The 27,712-nt window shown below is 51.8% G+C and overlaps 1 protein-coding gene across 2 annotated transcripts; it reads left to right on the forward strand.

Annotated features, from left to right (window-relative positions):
- Positions 1 to 9,690: 9,690 nt before the first annotated feature.
- On the forward strand, positions 9,691 to 27,373 carry NEMF (nuclear export mediator factor). Of its 2 annotated transcripts, none has more exons than XM_015631649.1 (33): positions 9,691 to 9,860; positions 10,951 to 11,019; positions 11,319 to 11,421; positions 12,675 to 12,800; positions 12,876 to 13,024; positions 13,491 to 13,558; positions 14,431 to 14,517; positions 15,211 to 15,287; positions 15,714 to 15,784; positions 15,878 to 15,953; positions 17,135 to 17,197; positions 17,334 to 17,411; positions 17,662 to 17,870; positions 18,322 to 18,510; positions 18,841 to 18,904; positions 19,366 to 19,454; positions 20,105 to 20,208; positions 20,548 to 20,610; positions 20,721 to 20,833; positions 21,239 to 21,296; positions 21,628 to 21,686; positions 22,122 to 22,242; positions 22,632 to 22,932; positions 23,457 to 23,499; positions 23,583 to 23,632; positions 24,171 to 24,324; positions 24,581 to 24,658; positions 24,732 to 24,926; positions 25,450 to 25,548; positions 26,166 to 26,272; positions 26,346 to 26,389; positions 26,485 to 26,564; positions 27,133 to 27,373. In XM_015631649.1, the coding sequence occupies exons 1-33, from the start codon at positions 9,802 to 9,804 to the stop codon at positions 27,208 to 27,210; spliced, it is 3,324 nt and encodes a 1,107-aa protein (XP_015487135.1). In that variant the 5' UTR covers positions 9,691 to 9,801; the 3' UTR covers positions 27,211 to 27,373. The 2 variants fall into 2 exon arrangements, with proteins under 2 accessions (XP_015487135.1, XP_015487136.1); XM_015631650.1 differs by having other exon boundaries at positions 25,516 to 25,548.
- Positions 27,374 to 27,712: the final 339 nt, after the last annotated feature.

Consider the following 27,712-nt stretch of genomic DNA (forward strand, 5'->3'; position numbering starts at 1 on the left):
GGGACCGCGCCCGGGACCGGGAGCAGCCCCGGGAATGAGCCCTGAGCGGGAGACAAAGCCTGCCTTGGGACGGGCCGCGTGTGCGGGCAGGGCGGGGAAACCCTGGCACAGGGTGCCCGGAGAAGCCGGGGCTGTCCCTGGATCCCAAGGCCGGGCTGGACGGGGCTGGAGCAGCCTGGGACAGTGGGAGGTGTCCCTGGCCAGGCAGGGCCGGGATGGGATGGGCTGCGAGATCCCTTCCAGCCACAACCGCTCCGTGTGATTCAGTGCTGCATCATCGGGTTTATGACTCCACGTTGTCCTGGGTCACTCCCTGTGATTCCAGCGGGTGAAACTCCACGGATCAGCGCCCGGGACACGCAGCGTTCGGGGCCCGTCCCTGCCCTGTGCCCGGAGCGCTGCCCCGGCACGCCCAGCGCGGAGGTTCCTGCACACACTCGTCGGGCCGGTCCCGCCGCCGGGGCCTGGCCCCACCCCCGGCCCGGGGCTGAGCCGGAGGGCCGGGACTCGGGAGCGCTGCCAGGGACACGGGAATGCCGCCCGGCTGCTCCTCCGGGCCGGGGATGTTGGGGCACGGGTGCCCACCCAGTTCCTGCCGGGAGCCAGCCTGTGCTGGTGGCTGCTCCGGAGCTCGGGGAGTGATTGTGGGGAAGCGGCTCGTGGAACACAAATCCCGAAAAGTCACGGAATTACAGAGTGGCCCGGGTTGGAAGAGACCTTAGAGCCCGTCTCGTCCCATGCCACGGGCAGGGACACTTCCCACCGGGATGTATTTGATCATTTTGGGGTCTCCTCCTGCAGAGCACAGTGCACATTCCCTTGGGATTGTGTAGGATTGGCTTCGCTGGATCTTCCCAATCCCTTCAAAAATACCAAATTTTGAGCTGATTTATATGGCTGATGCCCTGGCCCATGGAAAGCAATCCCTCTTGGAGCTGCCAAGGGGAATTCTTTGGGGTCTTTATGAGAACGGGAGGGTTCCCACACTGCAGAATTCATAAGGGACCAAGCTCTTCTCTCTGCTGAGCAGGGACAGGAACGGCTGGAGCTGTGCCAGGAGGTTTAGGCTGAGATCAGGGCAAGGTTCTTCAGAGCATGGTCAGTGCATGGATCCAGGGGTTGGATCCATGATTCCTGAGGGTCTCATCCAGCTCAGGATTTTCCACCATTCTGTGATGTCAACAGGAGTTTTCGAGGAAGTCTTTGCTCTTTCCTGCAGCGAGCCAAGAGGGAGGATGCCAAGGAAAACACGGCATCCGTGGCCTCTCCTGGTGAGAGGCTGTGCCAGGGTTCAGCCTGCTGGGCTGCAGGAGTGTCCTGCACTCCTGCCAGGGCTCAGGAGTGTCCCTGCCTGCGCCGGGCACTGCCAGAGTTCACGCTCTGATGATTAAACCAGCGGATAATGCTGCTAATTATCATACTGGATTGGGATTTACAGCAAGCCCTGATCCTGCTGGATGCAGCTGGTTCAGTCTCCTCTCTCGCTAGCATGGGATATTTATCTAAACAGAGAGCTAAATATTTGCAGGGCTAAAATTAACCTCAGGATGTGGATATTGGTGGTGGGTTTTCACTTGGATCTGCTCTGTGTGACCATTTCTGTGCTGGTGAGCTCATTAAATCAGGCAGCACGAGACCACAAGGGTTCAAACTAGCAGAGAAAAGTGATATCAGGAGCTTGAAGGTCCTTCCTTTGCCCATGAGCCGGAATCAGTTTTTCTTCCCTTGGCCTCAGAGCAGCTTTTTGTGCTGTCAGGAAATTACTTCTGGTGCTTTTGTTCTGACAGTGCAAAGGGTGTGACGGTGCTGAGGTTGTTCTGCTTTCCTTTTTAACAGCTGAGAGGCTCCTCTGGGGCTTTCTCCCAGGCCCCAAAGGTGAGGAGTGTGGATCTCAAGGATTAAGTGAAAATAAAGCACAGGTGGTGGAACACGGGATGGGGTCTGGGATGCTCGGCTCCCCAGGCTGTGTCACCCACCTCTGGCTGCTGTGAAACCCCATGGAATGGGGGGGGGGAAATGCCCTTTCCATCGTCTGCTCCCCATTTTGCACCCAGATGAGCCGTTCCTTGGGTCTCTCCCTTTGAATCTTGGCTTTTTTTTGCTTTGTTGGAGACTGCACTGTTCCTCATCCTCAGGGACTGGGTGCAGATTGGGCTTGGCCTGCTTTGGCTTTGCCCATTTCACCTGGCAAACAACTTTCCTGAACTCCTCCTGTCCTTTCCCTCCTGGAAAAGTGATGGGATCTGTGCAACCTGCCCAGAGTTTCTCTGAGCTGGAGCCCTGTGGATTTGGGGCTCTCCAGTGACTCAGCAACGCTTCCTGCTCTGCTCCTGTCCCCACACAGGACCCTGCTCCCATCCCTGTCATCCTCTGCTCCTTTCCCACTATCCCTGGCAGGGCCCATGGCTGAGCTGAGCTGCTCTGGGCTGTGGAGGCCTCACATGACCCACAGAGCACCCAAAATGGATCTTCCCGTGATCATCCACGGCTCAAAACCTGCCAGAGGGGCATGGAGAGCTGCACATCTGCCCACAGCAACCCCAAACTGATGTGGGGATGCTCAAAACCTGCCAGAGGGGCATGGTGAGCTGCACATCTGCCCACAGCAACCCCAAACTGATGTTGGTTACATGCCTGGAGTGGCTCAGGTTGGAAGGAACCCACACAGTGCCACCTCCCTGCTCCAGCAGGGCCATCCCAGGGCACAGGATTGTGTCCAGCTGGTTCTGGAATGTCTCCAGGGAAGGAGACTCCTCTCTGGGCAATCTGTTCCAGTGCCTGGTCACTGCACAGTAACAAGTTCTTCCTCAGAAGACAAATGGGATTCACTCAGGCAAATGCTTTTCCACCTGTGCTGGGATTTATTCCCAAGGATCCTCCCTGCCCTTCAGGAAAACTTCCCAGCCTCACAGTCTGTGCACCAGGGGAAGATTTGCCATGGTCTGGCTGTGCTTTTAAAGGAATTATTCCAGCTCTTTAGGAGGGTAGATAGCAACAAGACATCGGAGCACTCAGCACTTTGGGTAGTTAAGATCTCAAATTAGTCACTAATGAACTCTGAGCACGTCAATCCCTGCAGCTCACGTTCCCCAATCCCACAGGGAATGGAGGAGAAGCTGGAGAGAGAGCACCACCTACTTTTGGAACATTTTAGTGGAGAGTCCTGTTGGTTTCCGTAAGTGCACAGGAAGGAGGGTAAACAGGAAGCAAATGGAAATAACTTCAGTAAAGGCAAAAAAAAGGGCTTTGCTGTCTGAGGGATCCCACTGCTGCGTCCCTGCAGAGCCACTGCAGCTCACCTGGGAGAGCCAGGACCTGCCACAGCCTTTAAAACAGGGATTTGTTTGGAAAGACAGGTTCTTATTTTCAAGAGAATGACTTTGGGGTGGAAATGTGTCAGCACAGACGAAGTGTGATGGTCTGAGCAAAGCAGGTTCTTCATTTCAGGATGGATATAAATCCCTCTGGGCACTATCTACTCCATCTAGCTCAGTCTTACACTGCTGATTGATTTTCAAGGTAAAATACTCCCCCCAAAAAGACTTAGAATACCCAAATATGTTCTAAATTACCTGAAAAGTGTGAGTTCTTAGGAGGGGCTCAGTTTCACCCACCTGCCTGAGAATTAAAACCCTCCTCAGGTCCTTGGCAATCCCCTGTGAGTTACTGGGTAGCCTGCAGGAGTTAAATATTTTAAAAGTGAGTTAAATATTTTAAAAGCGAGTTTAATGTTTTAAAAGTAAGTTAAATGTTTTAAAAGTGAGGTAAATGTTTGAAAAGCGAGCAGTGGCTGACGTGTGTCAGTGGGTGGGTGTCCCATGTACCTGCTGGGGATTTACACCTGGAGAGTAAAAAGCAATTATGGTTATAAAGTGATTAAGGGTTACAGCCTGGAAAAGGGCAGCAAATACCTTTGTGGGACCTTGTGGTAACTCAGCTGGGTCTGGCTGCTCCTCATCCTTCCTCATCTTTCCTTATCCATAAGGAATCCCCTTATGGGTGGTGCAGGTACCAAGGTTTGAAGTTTTCGTTTTCCATGGATTTCTACAGCCGTGTTTCCATGTTCTGCCCCCCAGCAGAGGTCCAGGTGCTGCCACAGCAACGTGAAGCACCAAATTAACCAAACATTGAGGAAACTGATGCTCATCAATCAAAGAATTTTTATCTCTTTGAACAGAAATCAAATTCTAATCTCTTTGGACCATCAGGCCAAACCTGTTTGGATGTGGTGCAGCTCATCTTTCCTTGCTTCCCTCTTGACAGAGATGGGAAAAGCCTCTGTTGCACTGATCCTTCAAAGACCTTTGTGGCTTTCCAAGGAAGGAAAAGGAAATATAATAACACTCTGGGTTTAGTATCTGTGTTGGATAAATTCTCCTGTTGTGAAAACAAATTACATCCTCCCTACAACAATGGCATTCCAGGGGTGGATTTGTCATGGAGATATCTCCACAATGGCCAAGTGTCCTGAGCTGGGTGAGTCAGGGAGAGAGGCCTTTCCCAGAGCACTTGGCCATTTGTGCCTGAGGGCAGGGAGGGGTGGGGATGGTTCCCATGGAGGTCTCAGCCCTGTTTCCTGTGATTTTGGGATGCAGAAGCAGCTGGGATTGGCAGGAAGTTGAACCTGAAACCTCCAAAGGTGTGTGTGCTATCAGAAACATCCCTGGATCTTCCCATCCCGTTAACCAAGTGGAGGAGGGAGGGGGTGCTGGAGAATATCCTGCCTGCAGAGGTCTCTGGGAGCCTGAGCGTGCTGCAAGGATGCCTGGAGGATCCTAAAGAATCAATGAAATCCCACAGGTGTCATCAGGAGAAAGCCCTGTCCTGGTATCCATTCCTCCAGCCCCCTCTGGAAGTGAGGACAGGAAAGTCAGTCTGACACCCTGGAGAGGAGAAGGATCCAGGGAGAGCTCAGAGTTCCTTGCAGGGCCTGAAGGGGCTCCAGGAGAGCTGGAGAGGGACTGGGGACAAGGGATGGAGGGACAGGACACAGGGAATGGCTCCCAGTGCCAGAAGGCAGGGATGGATGGGATATTGGGAAGGAATTCTTTATTCAGAGGGTGGGGAGGTATTGGAACAGGTTTTCAATACCTTTGGATGCCCCTGGATCCCTGGAAGTGTCCAAGGCCAGGTTGGATGAAGTCTGGAGCAGCCTGGGACAGTGGAAAGTGTCCCTGCTGTGGCAGGGGTGGGATGGGGTGGGATTTAAGCTCCTTTCCCACACAAACCATTCAGGGATTCTACAATTCCAGAATATTTCGGGGTTTTTTGTGTATCTTAAGTACATCAAGATGTCTTTACAGGTACTAGTGGAAACAAGCTGGGTCCCCCTTTCCTAGGGTGTTTTCAGGAGCAGAAATAGGAAAAGAAAAGGGGGTTGAATCCTGCCTGGCCAAAACCCTGGATCACCACCATGGCAACACCAGCCTGAGAAATCCTGCAGCCTTAACAAGAATAATTTGAGGCTCATGGTGGGATTTTGGGGTGTCCAGCCAGGACACTCGATGATCCTCGTAGGTCCCTTCAGCTCAGGGTATTCTGTGGTTCTGTTCTGTGATTCTGTTGTTGCCTGGCCCTCAGAAGGAGGAGTTTTGGATCTCAGTGGGATCCCCAGGCTGGTTCTTTGTGGGGCTGGAGCCTGGCTTAGGCAGAACTCTGAGCTCAAAGCCCCCGTGGGGAGCTCAGCGGGATCCTGGAGCAGCTGCTCCCGCTGGGTGGGATTGGAGGGCTGTGGGATGAGCTGCAGAGGGCAGGGCACCCCCTGGGCTCAGCCCTGAGCTCCTGAGCTGTCCCCAGCTCTGAGTGGGCTCATTTTCCATCTCAGCTGTTGCTTTGGTGCTCTGTCAGACCCTCCCTCTGCATCCTCACTGTGCCCTCAGTCTGCCAAGCCTGTCCCCATCAGATTTTCTCCAGAAAAACACGTAGTTTTCATGTCCCTGCTCTCAAATCCCTCCTGCTATGGTTTTTTCATGTGAGGAAAAATGTGTATTTGTGGCAGGAGGAGGGGATGGGAAGGGGTGCCTGGGTGTGTTCAGTGTTGTTTCTGTGGGGATGATTTGCCTTTCTCCCCTGTTTGTGCATGCCAGGCCTCCCTCTCCTCATGCCTTGACCCCTAAATCATTATCCTAATGCCTTTAGCCAAAACTCCAGCTGTCACCAACAGCTCTTCCTTAAGGAGATAAAAAGAGCCCAGAACAGGACCTGGGATCTCTCCCATGCAGCCCTGACACTCTTAAGGCTCCAGGCTTGTTAGCACTGGGGAAAATCTTATTTTCCTTCTCTGAGATGGGATTGCCCTGCGGACTTTAGCCCTGGACTTTGCTCCAGTAGCTCGGGGCGGGCTGGAAGAAGTGCTCAGACACCTCCTGGGTGGGTCTGGCAGGGCAGGAGGTGTGGCCCTGCCTGGAGCAGGAGCACATCCCTGCTTGGGAAGGTCATCCTTACCTTGATCTCTGGAGAAAAGCAATTCCATCCGTGGAGGAGAGGAACCAGTTATTCCCACGGGATACCTGGGGCACGTCTCTTTGACAGGAGCAAAACAGAGAATTAAGATGAAAAATCCTCAGTGAAAGTGTCCCTGTTACAGCAGGGAATGGATAAAAGCAGGAAGAGCCTGAGTTTTATTCCTTGCTTTAGGTTTTTGTTATTTTTATATGCTTTGCTGAGAATCATTCAGCTCATTACACCTGCAGGGCACAGGCTGCCTCTCAGACATTCTGCAAATCCTTCTGAGCTCTCTCTGGGCACATCCCAGAGCACGAACTTAAATTTTCAGCCTGCGACAGCATAACCTGGCCTGTGTAAACCAAAGTATCACATTGAATGCTCACTCAAAGAGCTCGATTTTCCTTCCTGCGCCTGCTGCTCCTCCCACCGTGCAGCGCTGAGGAGTTCCCGAGGCCGGTCCCGGGGTGATGGGGAGCGGAGACAGCCCCGAGGAGCAGCCGGGCACGGTGGCTTGTGCCTGTAATCCAAGCTCCGGGGAGGCTGAGGCTGGCGGATCGCTGAGCCCGGGGGTTCTGGGCTGCAGGGGGCTGTGCCGAGCGGGCGTCCAAGCTAAGGCCGGCATCGATATGGTGATCCTGGGGGAGCCGGGGGTCACCAGGTCGCCTAAGGAGGGGTGAACCGGCCCAGGTCGGAGACGGAGCAGGTCAAAGCTCCCGTGGCGGTCAGTAGCGGGATCGCGCCTGTGAACAGACCCTGGAGCGCAGCCCGGGTGACAGGGCGGGACCCAGCCTCTTTTGGCACCTTTGTCCCCCTCCCCAGCCTCTTCTGGTACCTTTGTCCCCCTCCCCAGCATCTCCTGGCATCTTTTCCCCTCGGACCCAGTCCTTTGTCAGCTCTCTGTGCCACGGAGCAGCCACAGTAGCAGGGAAAGGCAAAAGCGTTCCCAGGGATGCTCGTCCTGAAGATGCCGCGCCAGCCTCGCCCACCCCGGCGTGCTCAGGTTTTGGTGGGATGCGTTGGGATTGGGATCCCCGCAGATGTGAGTGATAAACCGGGAAATGCCGGTTTCGAGTGCCGGGCAGCAGGATTTCCCATCGCGTTTTGGGCTGCGAGTCAGTGCCACCCCTCCCCGCCGCTCCAGACCGAGGCGTTCCAGCTCCCCGGAGCCTCTCGTTATTCTGCTCCGAGAGTATTTACTGTCACAGCTCACCCGTGTTCTCGGCTCTGAGCTTCACCCTCTCAGGAAAACGCCGGCAAACGGGGAAGCTTTGCTCTGCGAGGAGTTTTTCAAAGCAGGACATCCCTGATCTGCTCTGTCCGGAGCTGTCCCGGAGAGCTGTGCCTCGCTTGGCGTGAGCTGCAAACAGCATCAGGGTGTGCCTCTGGCTCCAGAGGAGGGGTTTGGGCTTCCTCAGCAGCTGAAACCTCCTCAAAAACCATTCCTGTCTATCCAAGCGTTTTGAAACACAAAGCAGAGGGAGCTCAAGGACGTTCCCTGTGTTCCCCCCTTCCACTGTGTGGCCAGGCAGAGCTCCCACAGGATCTGGGAATCTGCAGAACAGCTGGATCTGCTGGTTTGGGGATGGGATCCGGGTGCTGGGAAGGCTGAGGTTGGGATTTTGGGCTGCAGTTGTTGTGCTGGTGGAAGTTCAGTGTGGATATGGCTTCTAAGGGAGCCCCTGATCTGAAATCCCACTGTGAACCTCTGGTAACAATGCCCAAATTGTGTAAGAAGTGAAGATTTTGTGTTTGTGCTAAGGATGGGGAGGGGAAGCTCTTTCCTTAGCCTGGCAACTTCCTCGGCAAGGAAAACTGGAGTGGAGGTGAGATGGGGATGGAGAGAAAGGGGAAATAGGAAGGGAGGGAGAAGTGAAAGGAGAAGGGGAAAAGGGAAAGAGAAATAGAATGGGGAAGGAGAAGGGGTAAGGATGTAAAGAAGAAGGGAAAGGTGTAACGGAAGATGGGGAAGAAGGTGAGAGGGAAAAGGGAAAGAAAGGGGAAGGAGGAAGGAAAGGTAGGAGAATGGGAAGGGATAAGGAAAAGGAGAAGAGGGAAGAAGGGAAATGGGGAAAGAAAAGGAGGAAGGGAAGGGCAATGGAGAAAGGAGAAAGGAGGAGGGGAAGGAGAAATGGAAAGGGGGAAAGAAAAGGGGAAAGGGGCAGGGAAGAGAAGGGGGGAAAGGACAAAGGAAAAGAAGGAGGAAGAAGACGAGGAGGAGAAAGCAGAGGAGAGACGGTGGAAGAGGAGGGAAAGGAGAGGAGGAGGAGCAGGGGGAGGATCAGGGGGAGGATCAGGAGCAGCGGGAGGCGGGCCGGGGGCGGCTCCGCAGAAGCCGTATCGCCGGCGGAGCGGGCAGGCAGCGCCGGGCGCGGTGGCGCGCGCCTGTAGTCCCAGCTGCCGGGGAGGCTGAGCCCGACGGATCGCTTGAGCCCAGGAGTTCTGGGCTGCCGTGCGCTGTGCCGAGCGGGCGTCCAAGCTAAGGCCGCCATCAATATGGTGACCCGCGGGGAGCTGCGGGACACCAGGTTGACTAAGGAGGGGTGAACCGGCCCAGGTCGGAGACGGAGCAGGTCAAAGCTCCCGTGGCGGTCAGTAGCGGGATCGCGCCTGTGAATAGCCACGCCAGCGTAGCCTGGGCAACACAGAGACACGCGGGCTCCCCTTTTGCCCCACCGCACCCCAAATACACCACAATCCCCTCGAATCCCCCTTTTCGCCCCCACCCCAACACGCGCAAACACCGCCTCCTACTGCCCCAACACCGCACCCCACCCCGCGCCGCTCAATTACTCCATGCACAGCGCCCACCAAACCTCACACACAAATCTCACCTCAAATCACACATCTCCACAACACACGGAACCAAGGGGTCCCGCGGGATCCCTCTGCTGCCCGACACGGACACACGCGGCCTCCTCTGCCCTGCTCAACAGAGACACACGGGACCCCTTTGTCACACACGGGACCCTCTCGCGCCCCTTTTTATCCCCCTTTTACCACCCTCTCCCGGGGCCCTTTGGTCATACACGGACCCTTTTTTGTCACCCCCGGACGTTTTTTGTCACCCCCGGACACTGTTCGTCACCCCTGGGTCCCGCTCGCCGCGCTCCCCCTCAGAGTTCCCGCGCTCACAGCGCCTCCTGTCGGTCGCGCGCGGCATCGCAGCTCCCGGCTCGGCCCATGCGCGGCCGCGGAGCGCCGGGGATTGGCGCCGGGCGCGACCCGTAGCGGCCGTGGGCGCAGGCGCGGGGCGGCCGCGGAGCGCCGGGAGCTGTGAGGGGCCGGGAGCTTTGAGGAGCCCGGAGCTGTGAAGGGCCGGGATCCCTGCCGGTCTCGGCGGGCGGTACCGGCGCCATGAAGTCCCGCTTCAGCACCGTCGATATCCGCGCGGTGCTCGCCGAGCTGCGGCAGAGGTACCGGCACTCCCCGCCCGTGCGGACCCGGGGAGCGCGGCCCGGCCCGGTGGGTCTTGGTCCTGCCGCTGCTCCTGCTGCTCGTCCTGGTTCTGGTTCTGGTTCTGGTTGTGTCCCCGCTCCTCCTGGCCGTGGTCCTGGTCCTGGCTCGGCTTCCCCGCCCCGCCGTAGGCTCAGGGCTGTGCGGACTCTGCTCCTCCATCGTGTCCTGCTCTCCCAGCTCAGCCCCTCAGCACTGCCCTGCCTGGGCTCTGCAGAACCCCCTCAGCCCCTCTGAACATCCCATCCCACCCCTGCCATGGAGGGACACCTTCCACTGTCCCAGGCTGCTCCAAACCCCATCCAACCTGGCCTTGGACACTTCCAGAGATCCAAGGGCAGCCACAGCTTCTCTGGGAATTCCAGCCCAGCCAGGAATTCCCAATTCCCAATCTCCCATCCATCCCTGCCCTCTGGCACTGGGAGCCATTCCCTGTGTCCTGTCCCTCCATCCCTTGTCCCCAGTCCATCTCCAGCTCTCCTGGAGCCCCTTCAGGCCCTGCAAGGGGCTCTGAGCTCTCCCTGGATCCTTCTCCTCTCCAGGTGAACATTCCCAGTTTTCCATTTGGGAAGCTCCTCTCATCCCTGTGGAGCTCTGACACATTCCTGTTGTCCAGGGCGCTCTGCATGTGCAGCCCCACTCTGAAGGGAGAGACTGACACCCCCGGGCCAGTTCAGTGCTCTTACTGGGATCACTGGTGCCCTGTGCTGGCAGAGGAGCCCCAGTATAACCAGTACAACCAGTACATTCTGCATCCCTGCCACAAAGAGGAGCAGGAACTGGCAGCTTTCTGCATTTTATCCATTAATACAAATGTCTCCATCTCATTTTCTCCCTCTCTTCATTGCTGTGTTTTAAGAGCAGTTTCTCCATCTCTCCATGGTTGTTGCTTCCATCTCATTCCATTAATCTTCCTTTGCTGCCCTTTTGGGTACTCCTTGGTAATTTATCATAACTTGCCCTTCTGTGTACTTTCATTTCATTACTGGGATTTCCCCAGCCAGTTGTGTTTTGGATTCTCCAAAGCATTCCTTGTTTTCCTTTTGGCAGCTTGTTGGGGATGAGAGTGAACAATGTTTATGATGTGGATAACAAGACCTATCTCATTCGCCTGCAAAAGTAAGAGCTTTAAACAACTTTATTTAAAAATTCTTTAAAAATGCTGTGTAAACTAGATTTTTTTTAAATTGTCTGCAGTAATTTCTGACTTGTTTTCAATTAAATTCTGCTGGTTTTTAGTAAAATGCAGTAATTTTTACCAAAAAAGTTCTTAGGAAATGGGATATGGAAAGGGAACCACTCTGCAAACCGGTGGGTGGTGGGGTGGCTGCTCCTGTGCCATGTGGAATCCCAGAATATCCTCACTTGGAAGGGATCCCTGGGGATTTTGGGGTGCAGCTCCTTTGTTTTGTCCCCAGGCCGGACTGCAAGGCCACGCTGCTGCTGGAATCCGGGATCCGCATCCACCTGACGGAGTTTGAGTGGCCAAAGAACATGATGCCATCGAGCTTTGCCATGAAGGTAAACTCTCCAGAGTTTGTTTTTTAATAAAGTGTCTGGCTATCAGGAAGGAATGTTCATGCTCTGTCCTTGGAGGCAAGAAAATAGGGAAGGGTTATCCTGGTGAATCCTGATCCAGCGGGTGGCTGAGGACAAGGGGAGAGCAAACACAGGCTTGGGGTCACATCAGTGATGTTCAGTGCCTGAAACAGTGAATATTTAAATTTATAAAAACTACTGCAGATCACCTGGATGTCTTCTGGACCTCCCAGACCTTCTGGAATGTTGCTCCAACTAAATCTTTGTCATTCCAGTTGGTTTGTGTGAATTTTCAGTTGCTGGATGCAGCACCCTGTGGTACAGAGTCCTCTGTTCATTCTGCTGAGCTCTGGGGGTTCAGGCCTTGCTCCAGGCTCTTAGGCTGGGCTGCTGCAGGTGCATCCATGGGTAGATCCATGGGGATACAGCCTGGGATGGCTCCCATGGATCTGTGTGCAGCCAGAAATGTCTCAGCAGAGATTCCCTGGGATGGTTTTCCATGGCAGACATGGATACAGGGATAATCCCAGTTCTCTTTACTTTAAGAAAGACTTTCTTTAAAGGAAACTCTTAGGATTTGAACCAGCTACTCCCTTGAGCTAAACAAACAACATGGAAAAAAAAGTCTAAGTGTTAAGAATTGGGGTCAGTTATATTTCTAATTATAAAATTGAAGGTGTTACTTTGGTGAGCACCAACATTTTTACTCCTGTGATATTTGAATTAAATAGGAAGTGGTTGGTGCTGCAGGGCTCTATAGCCAAGCCATTCCCAGATGTTTCCAGATGTTTTCCAGACATTTTTCCCACCCCTCTGATGCTTGGACAGACTATCCAGAACAGAGGCCAGACAGAGTTAAAGGGTAAAGGTAGGGATTTGTGGAAAGGCCCTCAAAGGGCACACCTTGGGCAGTGCAGGAGCCTCACAGGAACCACACCCAGGTGGGACAGCAACACGAGGTTTTTTGACAGATAAAAGCTTGGTCTATTTGCATGCCAGAGCTTAATTGTCCAATTACAACTCCAGGTAATGAAGTCACTTACTCCAAGTTTGCCCCTCTAATTAATTCACTGTTGTTTACATTTTTGAGGGCCCGAGCCAGTGAAGTGTCCTTGAGTCCAAGGCCTAGAGAGGAATTGTTTTGTCTGGATAAATCAGGAGAGCAGTAGCTGACAGGAATTTTAGGGTTTAAAGCTGAGAAACGGAGAGGCTCAAACAGGAGGCGTGTCCCGCAGTGCCGGAAGCATTTGAAGACGCGGAGGTTGGTGAGCGTCAGCCAGCTGGGCATCGACCGCATCGTGGACCTGCAGTTCGGCAGCGAGCAGGCCGCCTACCACCTGATCCTGGAGCTCTATGACAGGGTGAGGGAGGCTCCTGCAGTGTCCCCCGGGGCAGGGACACCGGGCTGGCCTTGCTGAGGGTCCCTGTGCCCCCAGGGGAACGTTGTCCTCACCGACCACGAGTACCTCATCCTCAACATCCTGAGGTTCCGCACGGACGAGGCCGACGACGTCAGGTTTGCGGTCCGGGAGCGGTACCCAGTGGACAGTGCAAAGGTTCCTGTGCCTCTGCCAACCCTGGACAGGTAATTTCAATTTCAGAGCTCATAAATGGTGTATTTGTTGTGGGCAGTGCAAAAGTTCCTGTGCCTCTGCCAACCCTGGACAGGTAATTTCAATTTCAGAGCTCATAAATGGTGTATTTGTTGTGGGCAGTGCAAAAGTTCCTGTGCCTCTGCCAACCCTGGACAGGTAATTTCAGTTTCAGAGCTTATAAACTAGTGAATTTATTGTGGGCAGTGCAAAAGTTCCTGTGCCTCTGCCAACCCTGGACAGGTAATTTCAGTTTCAGAGCTTGTAAATGGTGGATTTATTGGGATAAACCCAAATTCCTCAGATCTGTGAGAATCTTTGGGTGGTTCCTCACATATTACAGGCCAGTTTTAGTTTCATTTTTCAAGGAATGGATATGTTTTGTAGCTTCTAAGCAATGCAGTGTTGTTTTAAAACACATGATTCTTTGGGGTTGCAACTCTCCATTTTCTCCTGCAGGTTAACTGAAATCATTTCAAATGCACCCAAAGGGGAACAGCTGAAGAGGGTTCTTAACCCACTCCTTCGTAAGTAATTAGTCTTTGTTAGAAGATGAAATGAGGTCACTCAATGTGTGTTATGTCATGCTGGAAAATTTGGATAGCTTCTCACAGAAGTCTGGAGTGGTTTGGATTGGAGGGGACCTTAAAGCTCATCTCATTCCATCCCTGCCATGGGCATGAAGACCTTCCCCTAGCCCAGGCTGCCTTGGGAAATGGGGATTTATTGATTCCAAGGCATCTGCACAGAGTTGGGCCTGGCAGTGGCTCTGCTGCAGCTCTGCTTGGGGCATTTTGCACCATCCTGGTACCAAATAGGAGCTGTAGGTGTAAAGTCAGATTTTCCTGAGCACAGAACCAAATTTGTCTTGTGTGAGGTCATCAGAACAAGCTGGGTTTTCCTCCTGACCTGGCAACGCTGCTGGAGCAGAGAATTTCCTGAACAGCTCCAATCACACCTAAGCATTACTTTCCCCATCTCCTGATTCTCCTTTTCACCACCCTTTTCCCTTTCTTTCTCCACCCTGAATAATTGCTATCATCATAATATTACTGTGTAATTGCTAATGATTGTTGTAATAATTGTAATGATTGATCCCAGTTTTGCTGGATCCATGCTGGAATTTGGTATTTCTGATCCTGTCACATAGGAAACCTCGACCTCACGTGGTGTTACTGATCCCATTACCAGGCACAGCTGCTCCACTCTAAAATCCCCACAATTTTTTTCCCTTTGTGGGAATTTTGGCTGTTTCTCACCCTCTCCTCCTGCCCCTTCCCTGATTTTTGGCACTTCTCACTCTTCTCACACTCTTGTGTCCAGATTTATTTTTTTTAATGCAAATTGTGAATATTTTCTGCAGATGATCCTTCTTTATTTCTTTTTTGTTTTTTAACAGCTTATGGAGCCACACTCATTGAGCACTGCCTTATAGAAGCTGGATTTTCTGGAGCTGTCAAAATAGATCAACATCTGGAAAAAAAAGGTGTAATATTTTAAAGGCTGGGCCACAAATGAGGGGATTTTTATATCTGTGTAGTGTTTTTTTTCCCAAATTGATGACTAAACCTGTGGTTGTCACCGTGTGGTTTTATTTTTAATGTTTTTAGCTTGGCAACCAGTCTTGTTTGAGTTAAAACTCTTGATTATTGCATAAACTGGAGATAAAATATCAGATTGTTCCTGTAGTTTAAATGGTTTTAGAGTGAGATAGCACCTCACCCATGAGGTTGTGCAAAGGGTGTTTGACAAGAAGAATTAACATCCAAATGTTTGTAGCAAACACTGGGGATTTGCTAAAGTAGCAGCTTTACATTTATTGGGAAATTAAAGATTTGGGTAATAAAATCATTCTTATTTAATCCTGCAGTCTTACTTTCCTCTTGTGCTTTATATTTGCCATAAATCCAGAGGATTTTTTCCTTCCTGCTGCATTGTGGTGCTGTAAAAAAATAACTTCTCACATGGTTTATGCTCAGCTGCTTTAGTTTCGTGAAGTCCTGGTATTTGTGGGACCTTTTCTTCCTTCTGAAACTTGAATAATTATGTGCTAAAAGCATCTAAATAGATTTTCATATTAAAAATTTCCCAGATGTAAACTTAGACTCCTGTTCAAAGTGAGCAATAATTGCTGGAGTGAAGCACCAGGGATGAAATATTTCTGCTGTTTTCTCTTCAGAAAACCTTGAAAAGGTTCTTTCAGCTCTAGAGAAAGCAGAGGAATACATGGCCCTCACTGACAACTTCAGTGGAAAGGTGGGTCTGGGGTGGGTTATCAATTATTTGGAATTGCAGAGTTAAAATGACAAGCAGGAATTCCTCAGGATGTGCAATTCCTGCTGTTCCCAGCTGTGGATTTTATTCCTGGCTCTCAGGTGCTGCTGAGGTGGAATAAAAATTGCTTCTTTCCACAGGCTGGGCAGCAATTAAATAATTCACAGGCAGATTGTATAAATCCTGGGAGATTTGCACTTGGGTTTTAATAGGTTCTGTAATAAATTCTGCACATGAACTCTGCATTTATGGGATAATCCTGAGGGTTGGAAGAAGTTCTCTTCTTTTTCCAGAAGAAATTGGAGTCAAGACGAGGCAGTGGGTCAGGCACAAGGTTCCCTGCTGGAATTATTTATTGGTGATATCTAAGCCTTTCCACAGACAAATGCTATTTTTGTATTCTTTCAGGGTTATGTTATCCAGAAAAGGGAGAAAAAGCCAAGTCTGGAACCAGATAAACCAGCAGAAGACATCTACACGTAAATATCTGAAGTATTTCTTCCCTTTTTTTCTACTAGTCTGCATAACAGAAATTAGTTTTCAGGTGATAATATCAAATGTGTATTTTACAGATATGAGGAATTTCATCCTTTCTTGTTTTCTCAACATTCAAAATGTCCCTACTTGGAATTTGACTCATTCAATAAGGTACAGTGCTTTTGCTGATGCTGTACTTAAGTGCTTGAATTGACTGCTGCTACAAAGACTAATTAAAACACAGATCAGGGCTTGTTAATGAAAGCAGAGACTTTGGAAAGGATGATTCATTTATGGATGAATGCTTGATGAGAAAAGACCAGCTCAGACAGGACTTTGGGGCTGCAGCTGGGCAGTGCTGGCTCCTGAGCTCAGATCCTGGAGTGTGGAACCTGTGAGGGAGGTGCAAGTTTGCAATCAGAGGATCCCAAATGTTTTATTTCTGGAGAGCTGGAGCTGAGTTGTCTGTGGAGTTAACACCTGGGACAGAATCACATTTACACTTCTCCTGTTACTGCTCTGAAAGCCTCAGACCTCTTCTTTGGTGTTTCCTTGGGCTTTCTGCTCCTCGCCTCATGAACCTCTGGAGTCATTCATTGCCTCTTGTTCCTGACCTTGAGCTCCAGAATTCCCACTCCACACTCCTGCCCTGCTTCCTGCCTGAGTTTCTGTCATCTCCTTCACTGATCACAGAGTCCCAGACTGGTTTGGGCTGGAAGGGGCTCAAATCCCATCCCATTCCACCTCCTGTCATTCCTCCTCCTTCCCCTATCCCAGGCTGCTCCAATTCCATCCAGCCTGGCCTTGGACACTGCCAGGAATCCAGGGGCAGCCACAGCTGCTCTGGGAATTCCATTCCAGGCCTTCCTCACCCTCTCAGCCAGGAATTCCTTCCCAGTCTCCCATCCCTGTGGCAGTGGGAAGCCATTCCCTGTGTCCTGTCCCTCCATCCCTTGTCCAAAGTCTCTCTGATGATCTGAACAGCCCCAAAGCTTCCTCACCCTGTGCTTCAAGCACAGCTGGCACACCAGGAGCTGTTCTTAGGCATTCTGGGTCTTTGTGTTTTCTAAGTGACCCAGTGAAGCAGCAGGAGCTTGGCTTTGCAACCCTTTAATCTGAACCAAAGCAGTTTCTTTTCCATCATTTCTTAGCAAAAAAAAAGGTGAGCCATTGCTTTTTCATCTGTGTTTGTGGTGAGACACAGCCCTGAGTGTCCTGCTGGACTCATCCCACGGGAAGGGAAATGGAGAAAGCTCCTGGAGGTTGTTTCAGCCTCTGGCACCTCTTCTAGTGTTGACTCTGCCTGCTCTGAGTCAGGCCTGGGGATTCTCCAACCCAATTCTCTCCTGCAGGCCACAGATGAGTTCTACTCCAAGCTGGAGGGGCAGAAGATTGATCTGAAGGCCTTGCAGCAGGTGGGTCCTGATCCAGGCCTGAGCAGCTGGGACTGCTCCCAGATTTCCAGAGGCTTCTCTTGCTTCTTGCAGTGATTACCTGATGCCATTTGGATTTATATTTCTATTTCTTTTTTGGCCATCTTGTATTTAAAAGGAAAAACAAGCATTGAAGAAACTTGAAAATGTCCGTAGGGACCATGAGCACAGACTGGAAGCTCTCCAGCAGGCTCAGGTAAGACAGATTTTGGGTTTTAATTTGAAAAAAAATGCACAATCACAGCACCAGGGGATGGTTTGGTTGGGAGGGAATCCATGGGAATCCAGGTAGCTCCAGCCTGGCCTGGAACACTTCCAGGGATTGGCAGCACTGGAGTTGGGATCCGTTCTTGGATTTCTTCACCACTGCTTCCATTTTTTAAAAAAAAACCCCTTGCTGAGCACGTGCTTAGCTGCAGTGGCTGCAAGCTCCTCCTTTCCCCAAGGAAGCTGATAAGCTGAAGGGAGAGCTGATAGAGATGAACCTGGAGGTGGTGGACAGAGCCATCCAGGTGGTCCGGAGCGCCTTGGCCAACCAGATCGACTGGACCGAGATCGGCGCCATCGTCAAAGAGGCCCAGGCCCAGGGGGACCCCGTGGCCATGGCAATCAAAGAGTTAAAGCTGCAGACAAACCACATCACCATGCTGCTGAGGTGAGTGCCTGCAGCACGAGCTGAGAGATCAAAAAATACCCCAAAATAGCTTTTTTTATACCCACAAGTTGTGATATAAAAGCTGGGACGTGGCAGAGTTGATCTGTGGATTTTTAGTTAACCTCTGTTTCAGAAATGTCTGTTTATAGAATAAACTTGTTTTTAGTCACTTCCTTGGCTTGGGAAAACTAGGCTCTTTGTCTTCTGCTTTTGTTTTCTTTTTTCCTCCCAAATCTGACTGACAAAAAGTGGTTGGCACATGAAGCATTCCAGGGCTTCCTGTGTCTGCACAGAGTGAAGGGTTCAGAGGCTCCTTAGGCCATTCCCAAACTTCTGAGTTAAAGTATTCAATTAATTAAATATTAAGTATTAAATTAAGAGCACTTTGCACCAAGGATTAAAAATTAACCAGTTATTTTCATCTTAATCTCCTGATGTTGTGTGTTTTTAGGAACCCCTATGTGTTTTCTGAAGAGGAAGAGGAGGAGGAGGATGATGCTGATGTAGAGAAGGAAGAAACAGAAGAACCAAAAGGAAAAAAGAAAAAGAATAAAACCAAACAGTTGAAGAAACCTCAGAAAAACAAACCCTTATTGGTTGATGTTGATCTCAATTTGTCTGCCTATGCCAATGCCAAAAAGTAAGATTTTTTTTTTCAGTAAATGTGTGTTTTTGTAGGAGGATTTTCTCTGGGTGTGCAGTTGTTGGTGATAATACTGCAGGAGGAAGGGTTTTGGGATATCTTGTTAAAAATCAGAGTTAAAAATTGAAATGTCAGCTTGTCCTGAGCTCTGGGATGGGAATTTCCTTGGTCCCCTGGTGCAGAGCAGCTGCTCTGTGCCTGTCACACTGATTGAATTTGGAGTCCAGGTCTGCCCATGGAACAAAAAGCAGAAGCCTGGGATAAGTGGGACAAGGATAAAGGGATGGATCTGCTGGGATTTCAGGGATGAACACTTGTGTTTCACAGGTACTATGATCACAAAAGACACGCAGCCAAGAAAACTCAGAAAACAGTGGAAGCTGCAGAAAAGGTATTTTTTTTTCCTTGGATTTTAGAAAATATTTAAAAGGAAAATCCTTGCAAATGCTCAGGGGGAAATCATGACCTGATCTGAGCAGCCCTAACAAAACAGGAAAGGGCAAAACAATCACCCAGGGTTGTTTCATTCTTGACATTTTGAGCTCAGTGGAGGATTGCAGATCCCTGATGGATCCTCCTCTTCCACCAGTGGATTGGGAATACTCAGAACAGGTGGAGGTTCTGACAGACCAGGACTTGGAGTGGAAAATTAGTGGGAATCCCTCCATTCTGAGAGCTGCCCATTTCAGGGAGCAGCTCTGCAGGGTGGAGTTGTAAGAGCAGCTGTCTCACAGGGGCAGGGCTGGCTGGAGCCTGTCATCAAGCAGAGCCATTCCCTACCAACTTTCCTGGTGTTCAGTCAGGAATTCTGTGATTCCTGCTGGATGCTGACGGTGCTTTCTGTCCAAACAGGCTTTTAAATCAGCTGAGAAGAAGACAAAGCAAACCCTGAGGGAAGTTCAGACAGTCACCACCATCCAGAAAGCCAGAAAGGTCTATTGGCAAGTACAGCTCCATCATCCTCTCATGTCCTGTGGCAGAATGGATCTTTCCTGGAGTAGGAGTGGAGCTATTTAGGATTTCTGAGCACTGCACTTTGGGTGGAATCTCCTTAAAGGTGCTTCACAAAGTCAGAGAATCCCAGAATGGTTCCCAGGGGTAGCAGCTGTGGCTGCCCCTGGATCCCTGGAAGTGTCCAAGGCCAGGCTTGGAGCAACCTGGGATAGGGGAAGGTGTGGTCCAGTGGGACTGGATGAGCTTTAAGGTCCCTTCCAACCCAAACCATTCTGTGCTTTAAAAAACAACAAACAAATGAAATTAAACCTCAAAGCTTTTAATCACCTAATTATTAAATTATTAAATTATTAAATTAGGTGATTAAATTAGGCTGAAATATTAAAAGAAAAGTAAATAGGAGGACTTTGGTGATGGTACTTCTTATTCCATCTCCAGATCTCACTGCCAGTGATGCTGTAGTTGTCCCATGCCTTGTTTTTACATCCCAGGCCTGTGGATGGAAATAAAAATATTTCCAGTGTCATAAATTGTAGATGTGAGATGGATATTCTGAGTTTGGTATCCAAAACCACCTGTGCGGTGTCCTGTTAGTTCCAGGTGTTTCTCACACCCTGGATTTGCTGGAATTTGGCAGGTTTGAGAAGTTCCTGTGGTTCATCAGCTCTGAGAATTACCTGGTGATTGCTGGCAGGGATCAGCAGCAGAACGAGCTGATCGTGAAGCGCTACCTCAAACCAGGTGAGCCCACGGAGGGGAGGTGTGCTTTCCTCTTCTTTCCCAGTCCTGTGAATGTCCAGGAGTGACTTGGGAAGGTCTCTCTGCTTTGTCCTTGAGCTGGGCCTTGGCTCAAAGGGAATTTTGGTGATGGGAGTTCCTCTGGTGCCGTGGGGTGAGAACAGCTCGGATGGGCTCCCCTCAGGAGCGGAGGAGCTGATTCTCCCTGTGACAAGGATGGACTGAAAGGCTCCTGTGTCCCCACCCTGCCCCTTGCAGCCAGACCAGGCATTTCCATCTAACACTGGAGACTTCCCTGGCTCCAGGGATGTGTGGATCTGACTGCAGCCTCCTGTTTCCCAGGGGACATCTACGTGCACGCGGATCTGCACGGAGCCACCAGCTGCGTGATCAAGAACCCCTCAGGTACCTGTGGGGCCCTGAGCTGGCAGTGCCTTCCCTTGGGATGGGAATCAGTCCTTCCTGGGCTTCCCAGGCTGGATTAGGGCAGGATTTAATGGAATGGCTGTTCCCAGGTGAGCCCATCCCGCCGCGGACGCTGACGGAGGCCGGGACCATGGCCCTGTGCTACAGCGCTGCCTGGGACGCCCGCGTGGTCACCAGCGCCTGGTGGGTCTCCCACAGCCAGGTGAGCATCAGGCAGGAGCTTCCCAACACAGCATCCCAGGAACTGGGGTGTAACCACAGGCAGGAGATGATGAGTGTGGATCAAATTTGTGTGTGAGAGTGTGGAGATCACACCAAACTCGTGGTGGTTTTGTTCCCTGAATGCTCCTGAGTGTGTCCTGGCTTTATCTCCTGAGTTACTCAGGACTCCTAAAACAGTGCTGGCAGTGTGTGATTGGATTGGAACATCCCTTAGGAGAATTCCCTGCAGAGGAGAGCAGAGGAGGAATCCCTTGGCTGTGGAGTCCTGCAGAGCTGTTCCCAGGAGTTCAGCTCTTGTTGAACCATTGTTCCCTTGGTGCTGTTGTCACCTGACATTTGCCTCTGTCACAGAGATCTTTTACAGTTTATCATGGTTTTCTTTTAGGTGTCTAAAACTGCCCCCACGGGAGAATATCTCACCACTGGGAGCTTCATGATCCGAGGTGAGGCACAAGGGAACAGTGGGAATGGGATGTTTTCCCAAAGGTGCTGGGCTGTCCTGCAGTGGCAGCAGTTCCCACTCTTCTCCCAGAAATCTTTTGGGAATGGCTTAGTCTGAATGCCAGGCAGCTGCAGCAGCATTTTGAGCTGAGCTCTGGGCAGAAGTTCATTAACTCAGCTGCTTTTGAGCTCTCCTGTTCTCATCCCAGAGATAAAATAAGCCCCAGTGTAATTTTTTGGTAGCCTAAAGCCTCTAATAAAAATGAATTTTGGAAGTACATCCTGCAGCATGACTGCTAAACCTCCTCATGAGACTCTCCCTTTGTTTTTCAGGGAAAAAGAATTTCCTTCCACCTTCCTATCTGATGATGGGCTTCAGCTTCTTGTTTAAGGTAGAGCTTTTCCCATGCAGCTCCTGCTGGCTTTTGTAATTTGCTTTGAGCTGCAGGGGGTCTTATTTTCTACATCTTGCTTATCAGTGTATTCCCAATTACTTCTTTTCCCACTGGGACAAATCCCATAAAAGGCTTCTTGCTGATAATGCCTCTGCTTTCATTTCCATCTCAGCCCAGTGAGCACTGTCTGCATTTCAAACAGACTCTGGACCTTCCTGCCTGTGCCAGGGTTGTTATCCCAGCTCTGTTTGGGGCATGGAAATGTTCAGGGAATCTGGGAGTGCAGCTCTGTGTGTCACCCTGACTTTGTGAGGTTGGCACGCTTGGGTCTGGTTTCGTTTTCTTGCCTTTTGATGGCAAAAAGTGTTAAAAAGGGAAGAAAAAGCTGAGTGAGGTGTTCTGTGAACATCACCAGAGGCTCCTCGTTTTTAGGTGGATGAAAGCTGTGTCTGGAGACACCGGGAAGAGAGGAAGGTCAAAGTCCAGGACGAGGATGTGGACACGGTTTCCAGCAGTGCCAGCGAGCTGGTGGCTGAGGAGGTGGAGCTTTTAGGTACAGAGGGAGGGACTGGGTGCTGTGGGTGCTGCTGGGGGGATCCTTCGGGGTCTGGGCCATCCCAGAGTCTGGATCACTGATAGAACAAAGGGGAATTGGTTTCACACTGCCAGAGGGCAGGGATGGATGGGATATTGGGAAGGAATTCCTGGCTGGGTGGGTGGGCAGGCCCTGGCACAGGTGCCCAGAGCAGCTGTGGCTGTCCCTGGATCCCTGGAAGTGCCCAAGGCCAGGTTGGATGGGATTTGGAGCAGCCTGGGACAGTGGAAGTGTCCCTGCCATGGCAGGGGTAGCACTGGGTGGGATTTAATGTCCCTCGCAACCCAAACCATCCTGGGATGATGGATCAGTTTGGTGTTTCTGTTTTCCTGCCCTGTGTGCCCCAGATGGAGGAGACAGCAGCAGTGAGGAGGAAAAAGCTGAGGGTGAGGAAGCTCCAGAGGATGTGGAAGCTCCAGAGGATGTGGAAGCTCCAGAGGATGTGGAAGCCACAGCTGAGAGCAGCCGTGAGGAGGGTGTTGCTGAGCTGGAGCAGGGAGCAGGGAACACTCCTGCTCCAGAGGCTGATTCCGAGGAGGACGATGGAGAATCTGAGGAGGAACATCCAGAGCCCAAGAGGGAGGTGAAGGAGGAAGAGGTGAATTATCCAGACACAACAATCGACCTGTCACACCTTCAGTCCCAGAGGTGAGAGAAGCAGCAGCTGGGGGCACCTGAGGGTCTCCTAAAACACTGCCAGGACAAGGCTGGGATGTGGTGCCAATCCCTTCTTTCTGTGCTCAGCAGTGGGAATGCTGCCTCATTTTCCTTTCAGGGCTGCTCAGAGCTGAGAAGCTGAGCCCTGAGCTGGCTCTGCTCTACACGAGGGATGAGCTCGTGTCCCTGTTGTCCCTGGAAGTGGGATTCTTTAGAGGGTGCAAGGAGCAGGGAGTGGGTGGGTGCTCGTGGGGCTGTGTGCCTGGGAGGCTGCACACTGGGGCTCCCTTGGTGCTCAGGCTGTGTCTGTTGTTTGTGTGTGCCTGAGAGGAGCTGGCACAGAGCTGAGATTGTTTTCTAAAGTGAATCCCAGTATTCCTGCCTTTTCCAGTCACCAAAACTGGGATTGCCAAGCTCTAGAAAGCTGAAAGTTACAACCAAGCTGCCCAAGTTTGGTGCATCCATGGTGAACTGCCCTAGACCTGCTGATGAGCTCCTTTTCCATCTCCCCACAGATCCCTGCAGAAAATCATCCCCAAAGAGGAAGAGCCCAACTTGGTAAGGTCCTGGCTCCGATGGGTGGCCCAGAGCAGTGGGATGTGCTGGCCAGGATCTGCCCTAAACTGCCTTTCCCTCCTCAGAGCGACAGCAGGGCCCAGGGCCGCAGGCACCTCTCTGCCAAGGAGAGGAGGTGAGAGCCACTGGGGCTCCAGGGAATCCCAGGATGGTTTGGGTTGGAAAGGACCTTGTCTTGGTTTAGGGCAAGGTTTAGACCTTAAAAGGTTTAAGGTTTAGACCTTAAATCCTATCTCATTCCACCCCTCTACCATGGCAGGGACATCTTCCACTGTCCCAGGATGCTCCAAGCCCTGTCCAGCCTGGCCTTGGACACGTGCAGGGATCCAGGGGCAGCCACAGCTGCTCTGGGCAAATTCCTCTTCCCCATTCCCTGCCCAGGTCCTGGGCACAGGCACTTCTGTATCCCCTCTCAGCCTGGGCTGGGAGCCCATTTTCCATCCTGTATTTCCAGGGTGAGGTGCTGCTCCTGTCCTTTGGGAATGCTGGCTGGGAACAGTTTGACTCATGGGATGGAGAGGTTTTTCTGAGGAGGGGCTGTTCCCAGTGTTCTTCTGGATCCCTGTGGCAGGGAAGCAGGGTGGGAATGCTGTCAGGAGAGCAGCAGCCTCTCTCATCACAACAAATGAGGATGTTGTGATTGTTCTCCTTAGAGAAATGAAGAAAAAGAAGCAGCAGAACAACTCTGAGAACTCGGAGCTGCCTGAAGAGAAGCAGAAGGAGACGGAGACAGAGACCCAACCCACGGCTGCTCCCAACAGCCACAAGGCTGCTCCAGCCCCTCAGCCCATCAAGCGGGGCCAGAAGGTGGGCAGGGACCCTGGGCTGAGCTGTTGGCATGGGAGTATGGACAGAAATCCCAGATTTCCCAGACACCCATGGCTGCCTGGTGCTTTGAGTGGTTTCAGGATGAAGCACAGAGCTCACTGTCCCATGGTTTCTGGTGAATTGCTCTGACAGAGTTTGGGATATTGGGAAAGAAAAGAGCATGTGGGGTCAGCATCTGTGGTTGCAAAAGTGCTAAAAGTTGTCATTTCTGAAGCTGTGGTGTTTCCTCCTGCAGAGTAAGATGAAGAAAATGAAGGAGAAATACAGGGACCAGGACGAGGAGGACCGGGAGCTCATCATGAAGCTGCTGGGGGTGAGGGGGGGTTGTGCCTTCCCTGGGCTGTGGTGGCTCTGGCCACCAGCCCTGACCCCCTGTGTCACCACAGTCTGCAGGCTCCAACAGGGAGGACAAAGGGAAAAAAGGGAAGAAGGGGAAGACAAAAGAAGAGGCAGCAAAGAAGCAACAGCAGAAAACCAAACCCCTGCGTCGTGCAGCTGGAGGGGGCAGGGAGACCCTCCCAGCAGGAATTCTGCTGCACGAGGCACAGGAGGCAGCCCTGGATGAGCTGCAGGAGGAGAAGGTGAGGAGTGGGATGGGCAGGACGATGGGAAGGTGCGGAACAGGGTGAGATGAGCAGCTCTCTGTTGTCTTCACCTGTCCGTGTGTCTGTCCCTTGCTGGGGCTCTCCTGGCTGTGTAGTTCTCTCACCCCGGAGGCTGAGCAGCTCCTCACGGATTTTGGGCACTGTGGAGAGCTCTGTGTCTGTGGCCAGGGCTCAGGGAGATTCCCAGAGCAGCCCAAAGCCGTGCAGCAATCCCTGTGCTCATCCTGTTCCCAGCACAGCCAGATGTAAGCGAGCTCCCAGCCCTGTTGTTGGGCTTTGGTATCTCTGAGCCTCATCTCCCTCCTCCCAGCTCGGCGTGTGCCAGGCAAATGAGAGGTTGGAAAGAAACACTCCACCCTCCCACCCACGGCAAAGTGCTGCGTTGGGGATAGACAGCAGTAGTGCTGCTCTTCCCTTGGTTGTGAAACAAGTTCAGTTCTCTCTGCAGGAAGAATGGGGCTTTCTGGGGCCTGCTGATTAAAGAGTTTGTTTGGGGCAGGGGAGGAAGCAGCAGCTCTGTGGTTTCTGCAGCCCTGATGTGTCCTCTGTTTGTCTGTGTGTGCAGGAGGAGCAGGACCAGGAGCAGCCAGGACTGGAGGTAAATGCTCAGTTCTCCAAGTGCTGACGTGGGGGCTGTGGCATGTGGGAATCCTCCAGGACTGTCTGAACCAACCTTAATTGTATTTCTAAAATTTCACCTCCTTTTCTTCCTGCCCTGTTCATCTCCACATCCTCCATAAACCCAGAGCTGGCTCCATGGTTTTTGTCCTGGTGGCTCTGGGCTGGAGGATGACACAGTGAGCAGTGTAGGTTCTTTAGCTGAGTTTATTTACATACAAAATTGCTTCAAACTTTTCAGTAATTACTTCTGTGTAATTACAGCCTGTGGGTGTTGCCCAGGGCTGGGAATAAGTGAATTCCTTTAAATTCTTTAATGGAGGAAGATAACAGTGTCTGCTGGGGGAAGCTTTGGGTGACCCTGTAACTCCATTGGGGGGCTCAAAACCAAGATCCAGCAAAGGATTTGCTGATTTTAGTGATGAAACAGGATCAGTCACAAATCCTGCCTTGGGAATTCCATGCCAGTCTCATGGAACCACGGAATGGTTTGGGTTGGAAGGGACCTTAAAGGCTGCCTGTTCCCACCTCCTGCCCCGAGCCTCCAGGGAGGGCTGAGCACAGGGCCTGCTCCCAGTGGAGCTTTTTGTCTCCCAGGACAGCGAGGCCCTGCTGGACTCCCTGACTGGGCAGCCTCACCCCGAGGACATCCTGCTCTTTGCTGTCCCCGTCTGTGCTCCCTACACAGCCATGACCAACTACAAGTGAGTGGCAGCACCTTCCTGGGAGGGGACAGGCTGACTTTGTTTCATTCACAGAAACCTTTCCTTTGGGCAGGTATAAAGTCAAGCTCACTCCAGGCACGCAGAAGAAGGGCAAAGGTATGGTCTGAGAGCCCCGAATCCTTTCTTGTGCTCTGCCTGCTGAAGCCAGTGTGCTTTTCCAGGCTGTTTCACTCTTCCCTGTGTTTTTCCAGCTGCCAAGATCGCCTTGCACAATTTTATGCAGTCCAAAGAAGCCAGTGCACGAGAAAAGGACCTGTTCCGCAGCGTGAAGGTGAGGCTTCCTCTGCAGGGTCTGCAAAGCAGCAGCAAAATGTCCACAGGTGCCATTTTGGGAGGAAATGCTGCCAAAACTCAGTGTTGCTGTTGGGTATTTTTAGCAGTGGAGTTTGTCAGTACTCCTGGGGAAGGTCAGAGAGTCCTGCAATGGTTTGGGGTGGAAAGGCTCTTAAAAACCACCCCACTCCATGGGCAGGGACATCTCCCTCTATCCCAGGCTGTTCTGAGCCCCCATGCCCAGCCTGGCCTTGGACAATTCCCAGCTTCTCTGGGAAAGCTGTGCTGCCTGGGCTGGTGAGGACCACGAGGAACTGAGCCTCAGTGGCAGCACTGGGGCCTTTTGTTTCAGCATTGTCACTCCTCTGACAAAAGCAGCATCTGCCAAGGAACCCTCTGGGTTTGGGAGAGGGAATTCCTGGGGCTGGGGCAGCTGCTTGCACTGGGAGTTGAGGCTGGAGGTGTCCTGTGCCCCCCTCTCCCAGCCAGGGCCAAGGAAAGGGATCATCCCCAGGCTCCTCCTGCTTTCCTGCTGTGGTCACTTGCTCCTCTTCCATCTTTCCTAGGACACCGATTTGTCAAGAAATATTCCTGGGAAGGTGAAAGTGTCTGCACCTCACCTCCAGAACGTGAAGAAGAAGTGACTCCATGCTGGGGGCTCGGACCTGGGGCTGGGACAGACTGACACAGCCCCACCAGGACTGAATTCCAACACCCAGGACCTGCATTCCTGGTGGTTTAGCTGGACTCTGATACAAATTGCAGATAAATATGGAAGTAAATTGCTGGCATTTGGTCAGGAATGTCCTCCCCTGCTGCTGCTTCTGTTTGAGCACTCATTCCCCACCACTGGGCAAAGGCTCTGGAATTTGGGGCAGGAAAATGCCGGGGTGGTTCAGTTCCAGAGCCTCCAGGAGGGCAGTTCCAGTGGAGAATTCTTCCTTTGGGAAGGTGGAATTGTTTTTCCTCCTAAACATTCCCTGGCTGTGGAGAGAGGGAAGGTGCAGGCCCAGAACCCCCCAGCCCAGCTGTGGAGGGGGAGGAAGAGCAGGGCTGGGAGTCAGGATAAACCTCTCCAGGACCTGTCAGGAATTACAGCACAGGAACTGTTCTAGAAGTCAACGTTTTTAATTGTTTTTTGAAGAC

This window comes from Parus major, chromosome 5 (genome assembly GCF_001522545.3).
Source record: "Parus major isolate Abel chromosome 5, Parus_major1.1, whole genome shotgun sequence".
In the NCBI taxonomy this organism is placed as follows: domain Eukaryota; kingdom Metazoa; phylum Chordata; class Aves; order Passeriformes; family Paridae; genus Parus; species Parus major.